Raw genomic sequence first — 20,278 nt, 5'->3', positions numbered from 1 at the left:
GACAGGCTCGGTGACTTGATGATCCACGTCATCGTTTCCCAATTGCGTAGATCGATGCTCATGATGTCAATCACTGGGTTGTGTGGATCACTCGACTATTTACATACCGCCGTCATATAGCTGGAATAACAAACAAACATAAATTCTCTCCAACATGTTTATATAAAGAACCTATATTTTAGACAATGCTAACCATGTAGTTATTTTTTTTATAAACATATTGCTACTTATCACTACTATATTTCATATCAGGTGTACGTCATCAATCAGCTTATGATATATACAAACCTTTATTTATCTTGTATAATAATATGTAATATCTTTATGCATAATGTACATTAGATGTTTGTAATTCCATGTTTGCAATTATATTTACTCACAACGTAGCTGGTTTGTATTCTGTCCTATGTGGGTGTTTTGTACAATATAAATTTTGATTAAAATTTCTAAAATACAAAAATATAATAATACAAGAATATATATTGGACACCATTTATAACGACCTAAACTGACAGCTAATTGACATGTTTGCCACGTCCATAAAATTAAAATAAGAATGCACCAATAAAATTATCTTAATTCAAACAATATGAATTACCGATGTCACGTTAGCAAGCCGACAGTTCCGAGTTAGGAGTAATAACATTCGAGATAATAACAAAGGCTGTCCCAACATCGCCTTAGGCTCAAATACGGATAATCGCTTTATTGAAGTGACACAACGAATTGTATAAATAGATGGTTATAAGCTTCGGGGACATGTGCTCGCCGTGAAATGTTAAACCCCTTCTTATTAACAAACGAGAAGAACTGTTACTGACAACAGTGATATTAGCAGAAGACACTGGAGGCAGTGTGGTTGGTTTACATAGGTAAACCCTAGGCGTAGAGGTATGAGAATAACTATAAAAATACATACACAAGCATGGTCTCTCCAACCCATCATATTAATGGAGCTGGCTTCATGATTTCTGAGAATCCCTTGTAAAACTAAATTGATAATTATTTTGTAATTTATTTTGCTTTAGATAGATTTTATGAAACTGTTTTTAGATTGGTATTTGGAACTTAGTTAGACTTTTTTAAAAGCTATTTTTTAACTACATATTTTTTATTTGAACTTGGTCACATCGATACGGTTTAGCACGACAATAAATAACTATGTCATCGCAGAGACCATATATGGTCTCTGGTCATCGATATAAGATGATTAGAACAGCCATGATGACTACATAATTAGGCTAATGCTAATGACCCAGGGAGATACTGGCTTTACAAATAACTGTTATATATCTGGCCCAGTGGCCTATATACACATAAGTGAGAATATATATTGTGCGATCTCAAGTGATACGTTGAAACATCCCGTTTTAGCGGTCAGTCTCAAACACTCATCACCACACTTCTCAAAACTATGAATACATCTCTTATTACATATCAACTCGCGTTATTAATTTTTGTAAAATGTTTATAGTCTTGTACGTGATATCAATGCATCGACAAGAAGGTAAATTCTCCTTAGTTGGCAGAGGCGCCATTCGTCGAAGCAACTAGCAGGTACAGTCCATATTTACAACTAGGTTATGAAGGAGGTGCTGTGGAAAAATACCGTATTCTAATATGTCACATATGTAAAAAATATATCAAACGTTTCGAATTATATTATTATTATATTTATACACTCAACTTCTTAGAGTTTTAGCGTCACACATATTCGAAATACATATTTATGACAGGGTAAGTAAAAGCGGTACACCCCTGTAATGAAAATAGAATGTCCCAAACGGGTTATTTCCAGTTACATTTCAGGTCACGTGATTCATGACATCACGTCGCCATATTGCGTTCTATGAGGAATGGTATGTGACCAAGAAAGCAGGAAAAAAGCACCTTAATCGGACATTGTCTGGAGCTGAAAACTTATGTCATTCCTCATCTTATCTATGTCTGATGTGTTAAGTCTGTGAGACTTATTGTAGTCCGGTATATTTCCCTTTTCCGATAAAAGTTCCCTCGCTAGACGACCCCTCTTTGCTCCTCACAGAGAGAAGCCATTTCTAGCAGACAAAGGAAACTCGGATAAGGCCATGCAATATCGGACGAATTAACCTGATAAGCTCGACGAGACTTCTTCTGCTGAAGTCTAGGCAATATTTGTAAGCCTAGGCTAGTAATACTTCGATTCAAGGATGCAATTTAACTGAAAACGAAGGTAACAAAGTTTATGCATAAATTATGCTAATGAGGTGTAGACGTGTCATGTCCACCACACCTGCGTAAACGGGTTTACACAGTGACATTGCTTTTATCACGGAAAGATGAACTTATTTCAGACAAAATATCAGCAATGAAATCAGTGATGTAAATTGGTAAAGTATGGTAAATGATTCTGCGCTCACAGATAATATTGTATGATGTCGATTATGGACATTGTTCAAATATCTACACCGATGCATGCGAAGTCTGTTGGAAGGGCAGTATTTGTATTTTGTGAATTGGATTTTATAAGAGGTTTGTTTATGTTATCTATTGAAATGACAAATTTTAATTGTTCTGGAAATGATAAAAGTTGATTTATCCCAGCAGAAGTGTGATAGAACGTCTCCCGCTCTCCACGAGAAAACCGTTTGTCATTGAACATGAACCGAGTAGTAATACCACTGGAAGTAGTTCGGCGCGCACGTGACAAATCCTTTCACATACACATTTTCCATACTTCGTGCTACTGCTTCTATTACATTTTTAAAATAATGTATCCATATTACTGAAGTGAGTACATATTTACAACAGCGAATAATAAGCACGATGTTCAACTAATTCGGGCTTAGATAGCGTTTCACGCATGGCCTATTTTATGACGTCATGAAGGGGAAGGTCGTATATATTCGTCAGCTGTTGCCACAACAATGTCGCGCACTCAGAGACATGGCGTACATTAATTCAACCATGCTCAACCAAACTTATTACCGGACGAGATAACTGACCATTGAGGTTTTTGATTGATATGTATATAACTGGAATAGCACAACAGCATTTTACAGCTTTCATTGTAATCACACACCTTGAGAATGAAAAGTTGCATAATATGCTGTGACACACAGACATTGATGTGGACATCAAAGTTACAAAAGACATTGTAAACAAACGTACTGACTGACTGAAGCTTGGGGTTTGAGATGAACCGTTGAATATTTTAGGCGTTTGAATTGTGTAAGTGTATTTTCAACTGATAAATAATAACCCAAGTAACAGGTTTTTCTTACAATGAATGTCATTCAGGTACATTTGCCATTTCTTTACACTTTCCTCCTTAATATTAAGAGGCATTATTTCTTTAGAGTTATACACATGCTTAAAATTAAATTTTTTTTGAGAACCACTATTGATACTGTAAAAATAGATTAGGACATAAAGAATGTAATTGTTACAAATACATACAAGATACAGGATATTATATATACAATTTCAATTTGCCTCAGTTTGAGGCAAATACTAAAAATATTGACTACACAGTGTGAAGTTCATATGTCTGTGAAAATTTAAAACATTACATCAATTTTTTTGGTGAGAATATATAAAGTTTTTTTGTTGTTGTAAGAAATATAAACGCGCTTGAAATGAAAAAACCCATATACTACTTATTACTATATTTAAACTTCATAGGGATTCTTTGGAAGAATAGGTCCTAATTTTAAGTACCCAATGCTTCTTGATAAAGCTGATTGTGATGATGGATTGTTCCATTGTTAGACATGGTCCATTTTGTGTAACTGTCATAGGGTATGAGTATATTTCCTCATACTATCAAGCACTGGTTTATCTCATGCAGACTCAGTACTCATTGTTGCCATGGAAAAACAATTCTGGCCATAATCCATACTTCAGATTTTGCCTGGGTTAAGGCAACCCCAATCCTATTTCAACATAAATAATTTTTTATGCTTTCCGGCCAATAGTCAAAATTTGAAGAAAATAGAGGCAGGGGTTACGGGTGGAAATTGTACCCTGCAATGATATAGCATTTAAATTGCTGTCTGTGGCATATACAAACCCACTCATACACTCTAAGCCTTATTCAAGTATTTAGAGTGTTGGTTTTGCTTTCTGCTGTAGGAAAACAATGGATTGACATTTGGTTTCAGCTTAAGAGGTCTGATTTTCATATTTAGCTTCAATTTATATTTTAACAGTTTGTGTGGTTTTTTTAAATCAAGATTATTTTCTTACTCAAAACGTTTTATTTTGAAAGATATGATGTATATTAACAATTTGAGAAATTGTGTTGTGTGGACCCAGTTAAGAACATTGTTTAAAATTTCCACAGATAACACCAGATGAAATCCAAAGACTTTCAGGAGTACTAATCCATCACAATGGAAGTAGATGATGTGGCACATCCTGATCCCAGTGATGGAGAGGATGATAATGATACACAGCCAGTGACAGACGACTTTGTAAGCCAGGACTATGACAAGAAACATGAATTCTTTGGAGGGAAGGGGGACAACTCTTACCCTGAAGAGATGGACAATGCTGGCAAGGTCAATAAGAATGGCTTGGAATATGACAACAAGGAGAATGACAGTGTGTATGACTCCCCAGGTGGGCACAGGCATACACATAGACATAAGAAATTCCGCAGACATCAATTAAGGATGGCTGAGCGGTCGGCAGGTTCTCGCAAACATCGACGTCATGATCATGATGATGAGGATGATGATGATGACGAAGATGCTGGGGACCTAGAAGATGGAGAGATTCTGGAAGATGGAGAAATAGCTGATGAAGATGATGAAGAAGCAAGGCTTCCCCCATCGAAGAAAATGTCAAGTGATCCAAATAATGAATGTGAGATTCTGAACAATGCTTCTAAAGTTCAAATACATTTACAGGGTTTAGTGATACACAATATTTTGAATAGTTTTATGACAAATGAATGGGAAAGAAAAAGAACAGTGAAAATCAGATTTAGCGTTTCAAGGCATGACTAGGTTTATTAGAGAGATAGATTGTGAAAGGAGTCCTCTTTGTGTCATATAGCTGACATACCAAGCTAACATGAGGATGCATGTGTTTGTAGAAATTGGATACCTTTAATAACATTACAAAACTGGAAGGGGCTATCTGGCTAGTACTGATTACCTTACTTCCATACTTTAAGAACGGTGTTTACGTAAGTTGTTTTGGATTGGAACAAGGAAAAGAAACATTTAACATTTTGCTAATGTGGTAAATATACATTGATGGATCAATGTAGCTACTAATTGTTTTATTTGCAGCAGCTAAATTATCCCCTAGTTCATCCCGAGAGCACCGCCATAGTCACCGACATGAGCGTCATCATGGGGAGGAGAAGGAGTCGGGGGAGGGGAATGAGGAGGGTGAGGAAGAATCAGGGGAAAAAGCTCGAAAAGAGAAGAAGAAAAAAAAGAAGTCAAAGAAAGACCGACACGATCGGAAAGATCGTGAAAAAAAGGTAAAATGTGAATTATTTTCAGACAGAAGATACAGAAATGCAAGTATTAATGTGTTAAGAAGAAATCATAAAAGAATGAAAACAGATTTATTGATGTTTATACCTTCAAATTTTCCTTATGTTTTCTTAAACATTTATCTTTAACATCTTTAAAGTAAGCATTATAATTTTGATAGAGGAAACGACATGGTAGAGAGTACAGAGATCCTGACCGTCCAGAAGATCAAGACATGATGTCCTTCGACAAGAGGTCAAGGTCCCCCCCTGGGCCATATGATAGCCCTGGGTATGACAGTCCATCTGGACCATATGACAGTCCAGGACACAACCGTAGTCCATCTAAGAAACGTAGCTCACCTGGCCAATATGACCGCTTGTATGACAGCCCTCCAGGACTTTACGACAGTCCCTCATACGATGAAGACTCCGAAGACGGGTGAGAGTTCTAACTGAATAGTGTGTTCTTTAGATGCTATTGACATGTTGAAGGTGAAGAATTTTGGTTAGATTAATTCTTGAGTGGTCGGACTTCCTGACTTGGTTGATAGCTTCATCGTACCCCAACGGAGTGCATTGTTGCTCATAGTATCAATCAGTGGATTATCTGGTCAAGTCTATCATTTACAGGTCACTGTCATAATGCTGGACTATTACAACCTTATGCAGTACACAACAAACAAAAACCTTTGATATGTACTTAAATTTGTAAGCAGCGATATATCTTCCAAAAGGGAAACAACTCTTACTTTGGTATGGTAAGTTGTCTGAATGCTATCTCTGTAAACAGCATGCTTCCTCATTTCAGGAGCCATAACTTAATAAGGCCTGTCCCACCACCTGGTTATGAGGGAGAATACATGGAAACTGATAGTCAGGTAAAAACAGAACTTTTCTTCAGTATACAGAATTCACATTCCTGTTTTGATTTGGTCCTTATCTTCCTCATTGGGATTCCAGGGTAAAATGGGTCCTAAATGTCCCCTACCATGAGTCAACTAATGATGGAGCAGTCACTGGGCTAATAGAGGTCATTATTCCTTGATAGTTGTTTTTGTGCTCATGCTGTCAGCCACAGGTTTCCCTAGCCCATATTAGATTATTTATATGCAGCAGTCGTATAACTGGAACATCTTTGTAGTGTAAAGCAACTTTATCTTGCTCACTTGTGAGTTTCTATGCTTATTATCTTTTTCACATTTCATTAGTTTTCCATGTATACATGTACACATGGTGAATAAAGGTAAGTTTTTTCAAACTTGTGTTTTGTGTGTTGTTAGAATCAAGGTCATGGTAGGAAGAGGAAAGCAGGGCACATCAGTAGAACTCCCAGACGATCGGGTGAAAATCCGGGCCCGGTGCAACCCAGGAAAAAACCACTGTTGGAAATACCTCGTCATGAAAGGCCACATTGCAAGTTCTACATGGAAGGAAAATGTGCTAAGGTAACCTTTTTATGAATTATGGGTGAATGGAAGAAAACAGATATATAGTATGCAGTGTTTGAAATTTAGCATGAATGTCAAGGGATCCTTGTCATGACCTTAATGTTAAAAATTAAAGATAGACCTGACATAAACGTCGAGAATGCCAGGACTTCCTCAATTTCAAACTGGTATATCATGGTAGTGTATATTTTGTCATGTAAAAAGTAGAACCAGTCTTGAACTGAGGTATTATGATCAGATGTTTAACATTCTGCGAATGTTTATTTTTGCAGGGTAGTGGTTGCCCATTCAATCACGACTTCCGACCACCTAAGAAACCAGAAGTGTGCAAGTTCTATCTGCAGTCAAACTGTTCCAAGGGGGACTTCTGTATCTACATGCATGATATCCTTTCTGTGCTCTGTGCTGTGTGTCAGTCTCATCCAAGACCAATGTCGCCAGGATAACACTTACTGTCATTGTTTAAAGTACACTTGACAGTTATACGATTCATGTTGATTATAATGTGACTAAGTAAATAAGAAGTTGACTTGACATGAAGAGATAGTAACCAAACATTGGGAAACACAGGTTTAATGTCTGCCCATCGTGATCAGTGTTTTAAGATAAACACAATCCTAGACATGTTAAAACTATCTAACAGCTGTAGAACATCCTGATAACATGCTTGTCATGTGACAAAATTTAATTCAAAAGTTCTAAATTAATTCCCCACTTATTTCAAATGTAAGTGTCCTCTTTTGGGGAAATTACCTTTTCCAAGTTAATTTGTTTTATGAATCTCTTCTCTGAATGCTAGTGCTATCAGGATCACACAGAACAGTTGACAGTGCATGATGACTGCTTCAGACAAATAAGGAACCACATTTAATTAGTGTATATTCCATGCCTAACTATTCTATACGGCCGATGTAGTGCATACAATATATCTTGTTTAGTGTGTCTTCCTTAACATGTTACATGATTATCCATGCAAGTATTTCCACACCGGTGCAGACTGTTACCAGGGTGATAACTGCAAGTTTTCCCATGAACCCCTGACGGATGAAACAAGACCATTGCTTGATAAGGTGAGTTGTGCCCTTCAGGGGGCTGCTCTTAAAGTGACTGCTGCCAGCACAAGTTTATTTTCTCAACCACATTCTTATGACAGGTGTTAGTATAGGAGGGGATCCAGGATTATAATAAGATTTAGAATGGGGGGAGGGGTCCACCATGTAACTTCAGTGTGTGTGTGTTCAGAGGGTGGGGATGGTAAGGGGGGGATGTCCCCCCCAAAAGCCTACCCTCCCAAATCACAAACACTACAATTTAAACCATTATTAATAATTTTACTTTCCCAACCAAATCAACATGTTATCATGGTAGGAAATGCATGTACAAAATGTCATCAGAATGATGTGAAAAAAGGGGTGTCCACCCAAGGAACGCCCTCTGGATCTGCCACTGTAGTCACAGACTGATACTTCATGGGCTGCTTTGAGGGTTTGTGGCCTGCTGCCATGCTACTTTTGTATGCCAAAAGTCTTCCAACAAAACCTGATGTGACATTAGATCTGAAGTGTATACATAAATTACATGGTGCTCTGTTGAGATTTCTAGGCCTTCAGGAAAAGACAGGGAATGGCCTGTTTATATTTTTGCTAACACTACTCTGCATTATTTTGAAAGATAGTGTTTGTGTTACCGTGGGTACATACCAAATCTCCTTTTTCAGATATTACATGGCGACGAACCTGATAAGCCAAGACCTTGTTTACTTGGTAAGTTTATGGTAATATTCATTTGTAAATTTAAGCTGTGTCTTCTTGTGTTTATTTTTGAGATATTATTACCATAAGAAAGGTATGGAAACATTGCATTGTAAAGGACTTGCTAAGATAACATAGCAACATTGCAGAGTTTAATACTTTAGAGCATGCTTAATGATAAATGCTTGATTAAAATCAAATTTGAAAAATGGAAATAGTTTAAAACAGATGACAAAAAATCACCAAAAGGAAATAGCTTACCAGTGATTGTTGTGCTGCGCAATTTAAATGATTGTTCCAGCGCCCAGTCTGCCCGAAACTTGGCATATGCATTGCTCATCAGCTTCACTGGTGCCTTTTGCTATTTTTCTTATTTTTTATGTATCCTGCATTACTCCTTAATGCATTCACTGCTTACCTTACGACAACAAGAAGACAGCGCAACAGCGATGGTCTTGGGTGAAAAAATAAAGATGTTGTTGATTCCAAATCCCACTTTTATACGGACCATCGCCGCTGTCATGTGACCTTGATGACAAGTCACCTTCTTCACATCACTGCCTCTCGTGCTACAGCAAGGACATGTCACAGCGGAGCTCATCAAATTGGATTAATTTAGACCTTCAGTTTTTGTCTATAATTCTATAATTGATCTGTGATGGGTGATGTATTCCTTTCATATTACTTTCACCATCTTGTGTGGTTTTATGTGGAATATTTAGGTTATTTCCCACAACATGCTTGTTTGAATTTGCATTTTGAATTTGTGTTACAATTGTTTGCCTGCAAAGGTAGTCAAATTGTTTACAATTCTTAGCTACGTATGTATAACATATTCATGTGTTTTTATATACTAGAAGCTTTGGCGTTATATTGAGTTGCGTATATCAATGTTATATACACTTTCAACTCTTAAAAAATATTGTTTAATTCTATGGCACTCTTCCTGTTTCATCAACAATTCTTTATTGCACAGCTTGTGCTTGTACTAATTGTCGTTAAAAAAAAACTTCCAAAGATCCTCATCCAGGTTGTTTGGCATGCACGCAAATTTGCTCGCCAAACTCTAAATGTAAGTTTTGTGTAACTCTCTCCCCAGCGAGTTTTACAATATATAGGCAGGTTACTCACAAAAGAATTTCGCAGCAATCCTGTCGTGTGGCGAGGAAGATGTCACAATCGCCAGATAGCAACGGACATGTTTCTGTCATTACCACACAGCCATTATCAGCAATGGGTAATAGGGCTCCCGTCACTGTGACTGCAGAAGTGCATCCTCCGCTGAAATCAACAATACCGGAGGAGATTTTGAGTATCGTAACTGCTCCAAATTTTCATCCGCCTGAGACATCCAGCTGCTCTAGATTTGCAATGCCGGCGCCAGCGTCTCAAGATGCCATGATCCTGTCACCACCGATGAGCATTGCATCTCAGGGACCTGCGCCGAGCACAGAGCCTGCCTACTACCCAAGCACCTCTACAATGACATCAGCCCAAGGGCACACAGCATACAATGTTACACAGGCGACACATGATCAGCTTAGCGCTGTTCCAACAACTTATCCACTGCAGCAGATGTACGCTCAGGCGTCAACACTGTTCCAGAACACTAATTCTATGCAAAACTTCATGTAGTCCATATGGCAGGAGTCTATGGCACACCTGTATCCTGAGCCTACGCCTATGTACCAGATGCCTGTGTCAGCTACAACTATGACACAAGGCTTAGCGCCTACTCCGGCACCTATCATCTACAATATACCTGTTGCGCATTCATCACTGGGCAGCGCTAGTACGCCAGCGTGTACATGGACATTGGCGCATGACTCCCTATCACCAGGCGGATCATCCCATCACTCTGTCAGAGGTAGCGCTAAGCATCAGGGCAGAAGAAGATTGCCGTCAAGGCGCCTATTTGTTCTGACTCGTTAAATGGCGAAGATGGCGATACCTCGGTAGAATGAAATAGGCTTAGCGGCTTAGCGCAAGTACCCAATTGGGTCTTGTGTCACTGGCGCCCTCCCTTGGTAATGGGATGGATAAGAAGGAGACACTATGGTGGCATCCTACATCAATTCCGGTGGAGGAAGACTTCTCCAAGGTCACACTTGCGCTGTCATTTAAGCCACCCAAGTTTAGGAAGGATGAGTTTCCTATCCATGTGTTTTCGGTAGCAGACCAAGCTCATAGTCAAGGCCAACCACCCTTAAGGTTCAGGATACCAGATTTGTGTTTATTGAAACAGAAATCAGACGGGTATTGAAACCTTTGTCAGCACTAGTATTGTCAACATGTGCGGTAGAGCAGGATTGATCAGAGGACAACACTAACCGATCATTTCCAAACTATAGTGGACTTCCAACAGCGTCAGATTGATCACATCATCAATTATAAGTCTAGACGCGCGTCTCTCAAGGAAGGCCAAGACCAGGATTCCTTTCAAACTAAAGGGCATGGCAGAGGAAAACCAGGACAGGGGGGGTGATAAGAGGGGTAAACACTGAAGTGTTGAACAGTCATGACTGGAAACTCCCGCCCCCAGCTGTCCGAATTGTCGACTCCTCCGTAGGCGGGTTCTGGAAGAACTAGAGCATCCTCAAGGACGATTTCGTTCTCAACGTACTACATCACGGTTATCATCTAGACGTATAGGTAATTCCACTATTGACAACAGCTCCACTCCCTTGGAATTATCCAAGGAAGTAACATCTTCTATTAAAATCCAACAGACACAGTTTTTGCCAGCCATATCTTTGCGATGTGGCACTCGAAGAAGGTGACGGCGTTCATAGTTTTGACCCTCTGGCAGTAGCCCAGTAGGCAACCAACCCCAAATGCAAATAATGAACTTGTCCTTTCCAGAACCAGTATTCCCTTCCCGCACAGTACTCTCTATGATACGCCCGGTGGGAAGATTTTATGTATGAAAAGATTTTAGCTTACACTAATCTTCCATTTTACTGGTTGTTTACATGGACTCATCCTCAATTCTCATGTTCCGTCTGTAAATAAGATTTAACCAGCCCTACCGTCCAGTGTTTTTGTTTTTTCCGTCTTGCGGGTTACTTGATAACTTGATGTTTGAAGGGTTCTTTATTATTCAGGTTTTTAAAGTATACCCACCACCATTGACCACTATACCATCTGATACAGTTGCATTGAGGAGTTATGCAGGATAAGTAAAATATTTAGTAAAAACTTAATATGTTTTACATTTGTATACTTATCCTGCACTACTACGTTTAAAGACACACACACACACACACACACACACACACACACCCAACCCCCCCCCCCCCCCCCCCCGTTGCAGACTTGCCTCCCCACTATAGCTTCAGAAACTCTTTCTGGTAGCTCGGGTGACAGGCAGTAATATGAATTGGATGTGACATCACAACCTGTCACATGACTCCGGCTGTGATCCTGTAAAATGTGGATTCGAGTCGGAAACAGCATTTCTTTTTTTCTCCCAGGACCGTCATGAGGCCTTGTTTTCTTTGTCGTAACGTAAGCAGTAAATGCATTAAGGAATAATGCAGTTTAAGTATGCAAATGTAAGAAATATTTAGATTTTACTAATTCTAGTTTCTATTGGCTTGCAAGTTCTGTCAGTATATGAGCCCTGATTATTTTGTAGGTTCTCCACCACGCCACCTCTTGGAAGGAGGAGACCCAACAAAGAAGATCCCATCTCTGTTTGATATTCAGGTGTTTCCTCCAGGACAGAATCCCAGTCCACGGAAACCCACCCCAGCTTCGCCGTCCATAAGGTGAGCAAACAAAAATCTTTATTTAGTTTTCATTGCTTAAGTTGTTGTGAGATAAATGTTTTCTATTGTATGGCACACTGAAATGTTTTATGCATTTGGTACTTGGTATTTTTCAGACCGAGTGGTTTCTATCAAGACGCAAATACACCACCACAAGCCCCTGGCCCAGGACCACCTCCTGTTAATCTCCCACCTCCCCAGCAACATGCCTCAGTTCCTCCAGTCCTCAACATGATTGGTGCAATATTGAGGGGCGCACCACCAGAAGTGGTGGTTAGAGCAGGTGCTCCTGGACCGAACCAAGGACCTCCCCCTGGTATGCAAGGACCCAGAATACAAGGTCCAGGAATGGGTCCAGGACCCAGAGGACTATTTATGGATCTAAGGGGTCCTAGGGGCCCTGGAGGGCCTCCTGATATGCGAGGCCCTGGACCAAATTTCCATGATAATGGACCCCCAGGGAGAGGACCAATGATGGATCCTCGTGACCCAAGAGCTCAAGGAGGTCCTCCTTTTGATCCAAGAGATCCACGAGCACAAGGTATGGACCTCAGAGGACCACACATGGATCCTAGAGATCCAAGATCGCAAGGAATAGACCCACGAAGACCACCAGGTGTGGATCCTCGAGGTCCACATCATGGAATGGATCCAAGGGGTCCACCCCAAGGAATGGATCTGAGAGGGCCACCACCAGGGATGGATCCAAGAGGTCCACAACCAGGATTGGACTCTAGGGGTATGCCCATTGATTCTAGAGATCCGCGGGGGAATGATCCCAGAGGTCCAAGATCTCAAAATATGGGTCCTAGTGGTCAGGCAGATCCAAGAAATCAGAACAAAGATCCTATGGAACAAAGAGAATTGGGTCAAAGAAACCAGAGACCTCTATTGCCTGATCCCAGGGGACCTTTCGATGCAGATGGTCCTCCGAAGGACTCTTGGGAGGCTAGAGGTCAGCCTCAAGAGTCAAGAAATGTGCCATTCCTAGCAAGAGATCCTAGAGCCAAAGCTCAGACTACCAGAGACCCTCGCAGTGCTTCATCTGAACAACAAGACAATCAATCAGTAAGTGATCCAAGAAGTCCACCCCATGAATCGGAGGTTAAAGTCAAAGAAGAACCTAGAATGATAGCTGCAGATCCACGAAGAAGTAGAGATCCAAGAGTGTCAATTGCAGACCCCAAAACATCTCCAAAACATGCCAGTGACACAATATCTAGTCCTTCAGCTCATAGAGATGGAAGATCAGTTAAACCAGAGGACGTCAAGGATCCCGAAAGTCCAATTTCAAATAAAGATTCCAGTAAAATTGCACATACTAAATCAAATGAAACTGAAAAAGAAGAATGTGAACCTCAAGATCAGGCTCAGAGTAGTGAAGATACACAAGAAACCTCTGAAGAACAAGGTGAGAATATTCTGTCATGTCTCAACCAGAATCCTCTGTTGACCCGATAAAACAGTTTAGCGCAACTGTTTCATGCAACCCATGCTTGACTTGATGCACTGACAAAACAAAAAATCCGATGACATAAGAATTGATGCAATGATGATTATGTATTTATTTTAAAGTTTTGTCTTCAGGTGCTGGTGAAAATGATGGTGACAAGGCCATTGAGATGGAAATTCCAAGTCACTTACCTCCCACCCAACGGAATTTGTTCATGCGAATAAGGCAGCATCAGCAGGACATTGCTCTGAGTGAACAAGGGGAGACAACTGAGACAAGCGATGATCCAAGTGCAGCTAAAGGTAGAAAGTTTCACAAGATGAACCCAATGAGAAAATTAGTATTTATAATGATGATCAATTTTCGCAACAACTAGTTTGGAATGACACATATAGAAAATGTTAATAAATGCAGGAACAGTTGGTCTTTACTGACTAGGTTGAAATGTAAACATTGTAAAGACAACATGACTAGATATAAGGCAAGATATTGAAACAAGTGTTTTCAGCTGTATGTCATCAAGCCAGTAGTTAGGTTAGAATATTTCAATAGCCATTAAGTACGTCTTGATCTGAGAAGTATACATCATGAATCAGTGGTGAGTTCGCCGTAAGTTCATTCAGCTCTCGATGATGCTGTATATATTCATGGCTCGTTAATCCTCTTTATCTGATACAAATTATGGGAACTGACTCTGACGCACCTAATTTGCAATGAATTACCGAAATCAGTCTCATTAATCAGACACAGTGATCAGTATGCTCTGTGGTCATCTGCCCGCGAGTACACAGCCCGTGTTTTGATGCAAGGCGAGTCAGTAAGTAGCTGCATATTGCAACGGTTGCAGAGATAAGCATGTTTAACAATAAATTATTGCTTTAAATAACAAAACATGATTAAAACAAATCCATGCTTTGATTACCCAAATCTCATATAAATCAGATACAAGTTCCAGCTACCACTGAGGACATCCCATTACAGGACACGTCATAATGACCTTTCGCGATCTTTGACCGACCAATGAAATGACAAACAGGAAGTCTACAATGGCCACATAGAAAGCTGCTTTCTTGAGATTTCTCGCACTTGTTTCAAACTTGCGACTTCCATTTGCGACTATTCTTTCAAAAGTATTTTGAATCAGTCAACAGTAGTTTTGTATTAAGCTTTAGAGGTTGCATGATTAGAAAACATATTTCGCTAACAATGTAATAACAATATCAATATTTCTTTTTCCTTTTTTTATTACGTGTTTGTATCGTTATCTGTCGTGTAATTGTCCGATTTTCGATCGTGAACGTTGGTACAACTTAAATTCGATTATTCGACATACTCGTTAATCTGACATAATCATATGCAACCAACCATGTTGGATTAACAGGACTTGACTGTACATCTGATTCTCCAGGTTCCCAGGATGCTGAAGATGACGACTGGTACTCCAGTGATGAGGATCTAGAAGGGGGACCTAAATTGATGGACGTCTTGAAGAATCTCAGCAAACAGGTACACAAGCAGCTTTTTTGTTTGTTCCTGAAGCATGACTTCTGAAATTGGATCGTGAACTTCAATCATGATGCATATTCCATTTGAATTACAGTTGAAACATCTTAATGAATGTTTGTGTTTGTGTTGCTTCAGCCTGTGGCTCAACCACACAGTTCACCCCAACCAGGCAGCACGCCCACAGCATCCACTTTCAACATCATGCAGATGATTCAGTCCATCAAGAACCAGGCTCCGCCGATCCCAGACAAGGCACAGTCAACGCCCCCTGGTGTCAGTGACAGTGTCAAACCAAGGTAAATATCCCAGTGTTTTTACAATAGTTGGTTCAGGGTAATATTGAAATAGGTTGTGTGTGTCAGTGACACTTCGTTTCCAGTGGTCTTTATGCTACATTTGTGTTATAGTGTAGGAGTTATGTAAGTTGAAAAAGGAATTCTGTGTTTTAGCAATATACGTCCCAGGGACCTGTACACAAATAAGGTTGTGTCAAGGCTAGGTTGAAAATGCAGCCACATAGGCATGATGACTTGCTTCTAATGCACACGTGCATTTATTGCTAGCAAGGCCTTTTTCACAACTACGGTACCCTGTTAGCATGAGGCTAGTATATTGTTGTAAGGACTAGTCAAGGTAAATGAAATGGTAGCCTGGCTGGCTAGTGTATTTTGCAAAGGGATTTATATGATTGAGCAATAACAAACAGAATACATTGTATATAACATTCGCTGCATATATGCTATCACTAGGCATGACAATGTTGCATGAAAATCTTGATTCATCTTTCCATTTCTGTAACTAAGATCAGAAACGGTGAATGTCCGGAACTCACATCAGGGCTTTCTTAAACTCTTGATTTGACTCAAAGTTTATTCGACCATTTAAGATTTTTCAGATTTTTCTTTGCTTTCTGTATTTTTATGAAGATGAAATTTGCAAGAATTGAAGTTGGATGATCTTTTATTCTGTTATCCCTAAGTTGATAGTACATGAAATTCTCCTTGATAACCAGATTTTATTGTGTCTTGATACATGTAAGCAGTTAACTTTATGCTTTTTTACTTTCAGAGCTGCTAAGAGACATGATTCCACAGAATGTATGAAGGGTGCTGCTTCACCCAAAGACATAATACGAGATTACACAATGTCAGTGAAACCCAACAAGGATTGTGTTAATGGTTCCTACCCTGTGATAGAAGCAGTCCTTACTTCAATGGCATATAGGATCAAAGACTTCAGTGTGAATGGTCAGAAACCATATCATTCAATACCACAAAATGTAGATCCAAATGACCCTACATACCAGAATGACCCACGTGTGCAAAAATACATTTCTAGAGTAGGAAAAGTGAAACCTCCTTTGTCTTCACCACAGAATGGTGAAAAAGATTTAAGTGTGCCGAAGCCTTTGAACAATGATCCTAGAAGAGCACGCCATTTAAGCATTGAGGAAAAAGCATCTGCTCCAAAACCACAAGATCCAAGGTTAAGGCGTGCAGATCCAAGGGTGCATACCAGTACTGAACAGTCAAGTCAACCACCAAGTCTTTCAAGTTTGCAAAAGGCTGTATCAGAACAGATTGCAAAGGCTTTGGACCCTCGTGGTAGTGATCCTCGCTTACAAAGAGTGCAGTCTACTCCCAATCCCATGTCTCACAGCCTACCAGTCAGACCAGTCAAAGATCCTCGTCTAGGCCGCCTGCAGGAACAGAGCGGTCCACAGTCAGGTGGTAGACAGGACCCCAGAAATATATCCCGCCAACACAGTCATGATGGAGCTGTGAGACATAACGATCCTAGAGCTGCTGGCTCATTCCAAAGTAATGAACCTAGGATAAGACCCGATGTCAGAATGCCATTTGATCAAAGAATGGGACCAGGTCCAGGACCAAGGCCACCATTTGGTAATAGAATGCCATTTATGCCAAGAATGCCATTTGGCCCAAGGATGGGCCCTGAACCTAGACTGTCATTTGATCCGAGGATGGGTCCAGATCAGAGAATGCCATTTGATCCAAGGATGAATGCAGATCAAAGAGTGCATAATGAACATCCCCATTTAAGTGATCCAAGGTCGGGAGGTGATCCAAGATCAGGTATTGGGCCTCCTCAGGGTGATCTGAGATCAGGTATTGGGCCTCCTCAGGGTGATCCGAGATCAGGTATTGGGCCTCCTCAGGGTGATCCGAGATCAGGTATTGGGCCTCCTCAGGGTGATCCGAGATCAGGTATTGGGCCTCCTCAGGGTGACCCAAATGCCAGTATTGGGCCTGTAGGAGATCCAAGGTCAGGTCTTGGATCAGTAGTTGATCCAAGAACAGGTGTTGGACCCAAACATGATCCAAGATTAAATGCAGGTAATGATCCACGGTTGTTGGGTGAGACTAGATTGAGTAGTGATCCAAGAACTCAAGGACTACAAAGAACTAACTCTGACCCAAGAAGTGCTAATTCTGAAAGCAGGTTAGATCCTCGACAGAATCAAAAGATGCCTTCAGCATTATTAGAACCTCCAAAATTAACAGATCCTAGAAATTCTAACATGGAAACTGCTGATACTAGTGAATCAGAATCTGGCATGTCTGACTCTCAGTCAGATCAGTCTGCGAAAAGGTTTGACTATAGAAATGATCCAAGATTCAAGAGGAAGCCAGCTTCTGATACCACTGAGAAGGGGATCCTTGTGAAAAAGTTTACTGGTCAAAGAAAAAGTAGTATGGAATACAGTTCTCCATTAGGAATGGAGGATTCCAAGTCAGATGACAGTTCAGGTTACAATAGTTATAATAGACAAAGTTCTAATCAAACTAAACCACCCAACAAAGGTGGGAACTGGGCAAGGACTAGTAGCAATTCTCCAGGGGGTACTGCAGCTCCATCTGGCCCCCAGGCCAGGCAATCATCAACACCACCGCCAGACCTCCCCAACCAACCTGGGGGGCCAGATCTAGTGACACCAGGTGTTGCTGATTTGATGATACCACCCCAGGTCCCCATGCCCAATGAGCCCCCTCTCAAAGATCTGTTCAAGTCTATAGATCCTACAGCTTCCCCTTTCTGTTAGGGTCTTGCTGCCCTTCACTTCCTTTCTTTTGGTCATGTGCAATCACCACCTGTTCACACTTTATTTCCATCATAAAGCATTCATCACATGACAAAAGCATCACAAATCTTTCCGTAGATTTGAAGTCCACATTGTGTTCAGTTTAAGGATCTATAAGGCCAGTGTTGTCAATAGGAAGTCTCCACTCAACTGTGTGTTTAGTCTTTGTCAGAGTTTGTAATTAGAAATTGTGTGTACATGAAACATTGTGATAATGTGAACCCTTTGAGAGCTCTTTTCTTGTTAATGAAATATTAATGAAAATAAGAGAAAGTTAGATGAGCTTAAGTGTAAATCCTGATGTCTTTCATCACTCAGCCATTGATACAAGCTTTCTGTTCTCTCAATGTAGCCTTTGTCAAGTCATAAACAGGACATTGTACTTACATAGATATGGCCAAATGTCTGGAGGCCGCCACAGTAGCTGTGACATATTTATTTGGATATACTTTTTCTTTATAAGAGGAGCATAGTGCTGCGTTGTGTTGTCTGTGTACCTGAGATATGATAGTTTCGTACATTCTGAATATATTCCAGTGGTTGTGTGTGTTATGAATGATAGTGTGTAAATGAAGTCTGTGTGCTGTCTCAACTTGCATATGAATAGGGCTTTGGGTTGATATATATTTATCAACCTTCTGTGTAACTATGCAAGGAGATACTTGATAAATGGGCAGATGGTATGAATTGGATAATTGATGCATGATTCAAGTGAGAAGTAAGTATGCATGTGATTCCATGACAATTTGTAAATGTGCACCTGTTGCTGTTCTAGAAAGGGCAACATGCTTCTCATCCATTATTTATCCCTTGCACTTCTCTGAAAATGGTTATTTTGATGTGCTTGCCCTCATATAAAATTATTAGTGGATAAGATTAATAAGCCATGAAATGTATTTGATCTCAATCCAAGTAATATGTTTTAAAAATGAATCCTAAATCCAGATGTATCTTACAGTTCTAAATAGATTTATGTCATTTACAAAGCCCAAGAAATACCAGTAGGTGCTTAACCAATGGTTATATATTTGATGTTTTCTTTCTTGAGTCAGGTGTCTGAAAGGTTTCTAAGAAGCATGTTATCAAGCATAGTTAAGTTCATTCTTAAGACAATATTCCCTATGGAACCTAGACCAGACATTCATGTTGCTCAAAGAACTGAATGGAACCTTCATATTTCCAAGTGTTGGAGCTTGACAGAGACTGATAGTAGTGTATGGAAGTGAAATGTTGAGACTGCAGTAGGTGTTTCTGTGAGGAACTGTGTTGTGAAGTCAGTAGAGTACACAGAAAAGGTGCTTAGTGTATTTATATATTACATTTGTAAATACTCAGTTGTTATGTACAGATGTGCCAATGTCACAATGAACATTTTAAACTTGTTCATCTGCATGTCACAAAATGCCAGCTTTCAGTGTGTAAGTTTGGCGAAGAATAAATTTTAACAAAATATACTTTTTCTCCTGTGATGATTAGTGGCCTTTGGCTCATCATAAGGGATGAACAGTTGAAAGTTGCTAGAAAGGCATTGGGACAAATTTTACTATCTGAATATTGTATACAAATGTGATAGTAAGAACACTATTGAAATACAGGTAAAACTAGTGCAGTACTTTTATTACTCTGCCATCCTTATATTTGGATATAATGACATGTGACATGCTGCCAAGTCCTAGATTCAGCCAATAGGGTTGTTAGATACCTCTCATTACTGTCTGAAAGATTTCTTGATTGGATACCAATGTGTATCTTCAAGTAGCGTGTTCTCTGGATG

The 20,278-nt window shown here is 39.8% G+C and overlaps 1 protein-coding gene across 7 annotated transcripts; it reads left to right on the top strand.

The window, feature by feature from the left end:
- The first annotated feature begins 1,536 nt into the window (after positions 1-1,536).
- On the top strand, positions 1,537-19,931 carry LOC139466686 (zinc finger CCCH domain-containing protein 4-like). 7 transcript variants are annotated; one of them, XM_071248313.1, is made up of 15 exons: positions 1,537-1,557; positions 4,325-4,848; positions 5,280-5,476; positions 5,653-5,912; positions 6,282-6,351; positions 6,754-6,918; positions 7,194-7,307; positions 7,884-7,991; positions 8,639-8,684; positions 12,310-12,442; positions 12,559-13,853; positions 14,030-14,197; positions 15,304-15,401; positions 15,537-15,697; positions 16,470-19,931. In XM_071248313.1, the coding sequence occupies exons 2-15, from the start codon at positions 4,374-4,376 to the stop codon at positions 18,463-18,465; spliced, it is 5,286 nt and encodes a 1,761-aa protein (XP_071104414.1). In that variant the 5' UTR covers positions 1,537-1,557; positions 4,325-4,373; the 3' UTR covers positions 18,466-19,931. The 7 variants fall into 7 exon arrangements, with proteins under 7 accessions (XP_071104414.1, XP_071104411.1, XP_071104416.1 ...); XM_071248310.1 differs by lacking the exon at positions 1,537-1,557 and adding an exon at positions 1,814-1,859; XM_071248315.1 differs by lacking the exon at positions 1,537-1,557 and adding an exon at positions 1,872-2,212 and having other exon boundaries at positions 5,283-5,476.
- The last annotated feature ends 347 nt before the right edge of the window (positions 19,932-20,278 follow it).

This window comes from Haliotis cracherodii, unplaced genomic scaffold, assembly GCF_022045235.1.
Source record: "Haliotis cracherodii isolate W230 unplaced genomic scaffold, xgHalCrac1.p SCAF_19, whole genome shotgun sequence".
Lineage (NCBI taxonomy): Eukaryota > Metazoa > Mollusca > Gastropoda > Lepetellida > Haliotidae > Haliotis > Haliotis cracherodii.
The sequence above is the reverse complement of the archived record's forward strand: the minus strand, read 5'-3'. Positions and strand labels throughout refer to the sequence as shown.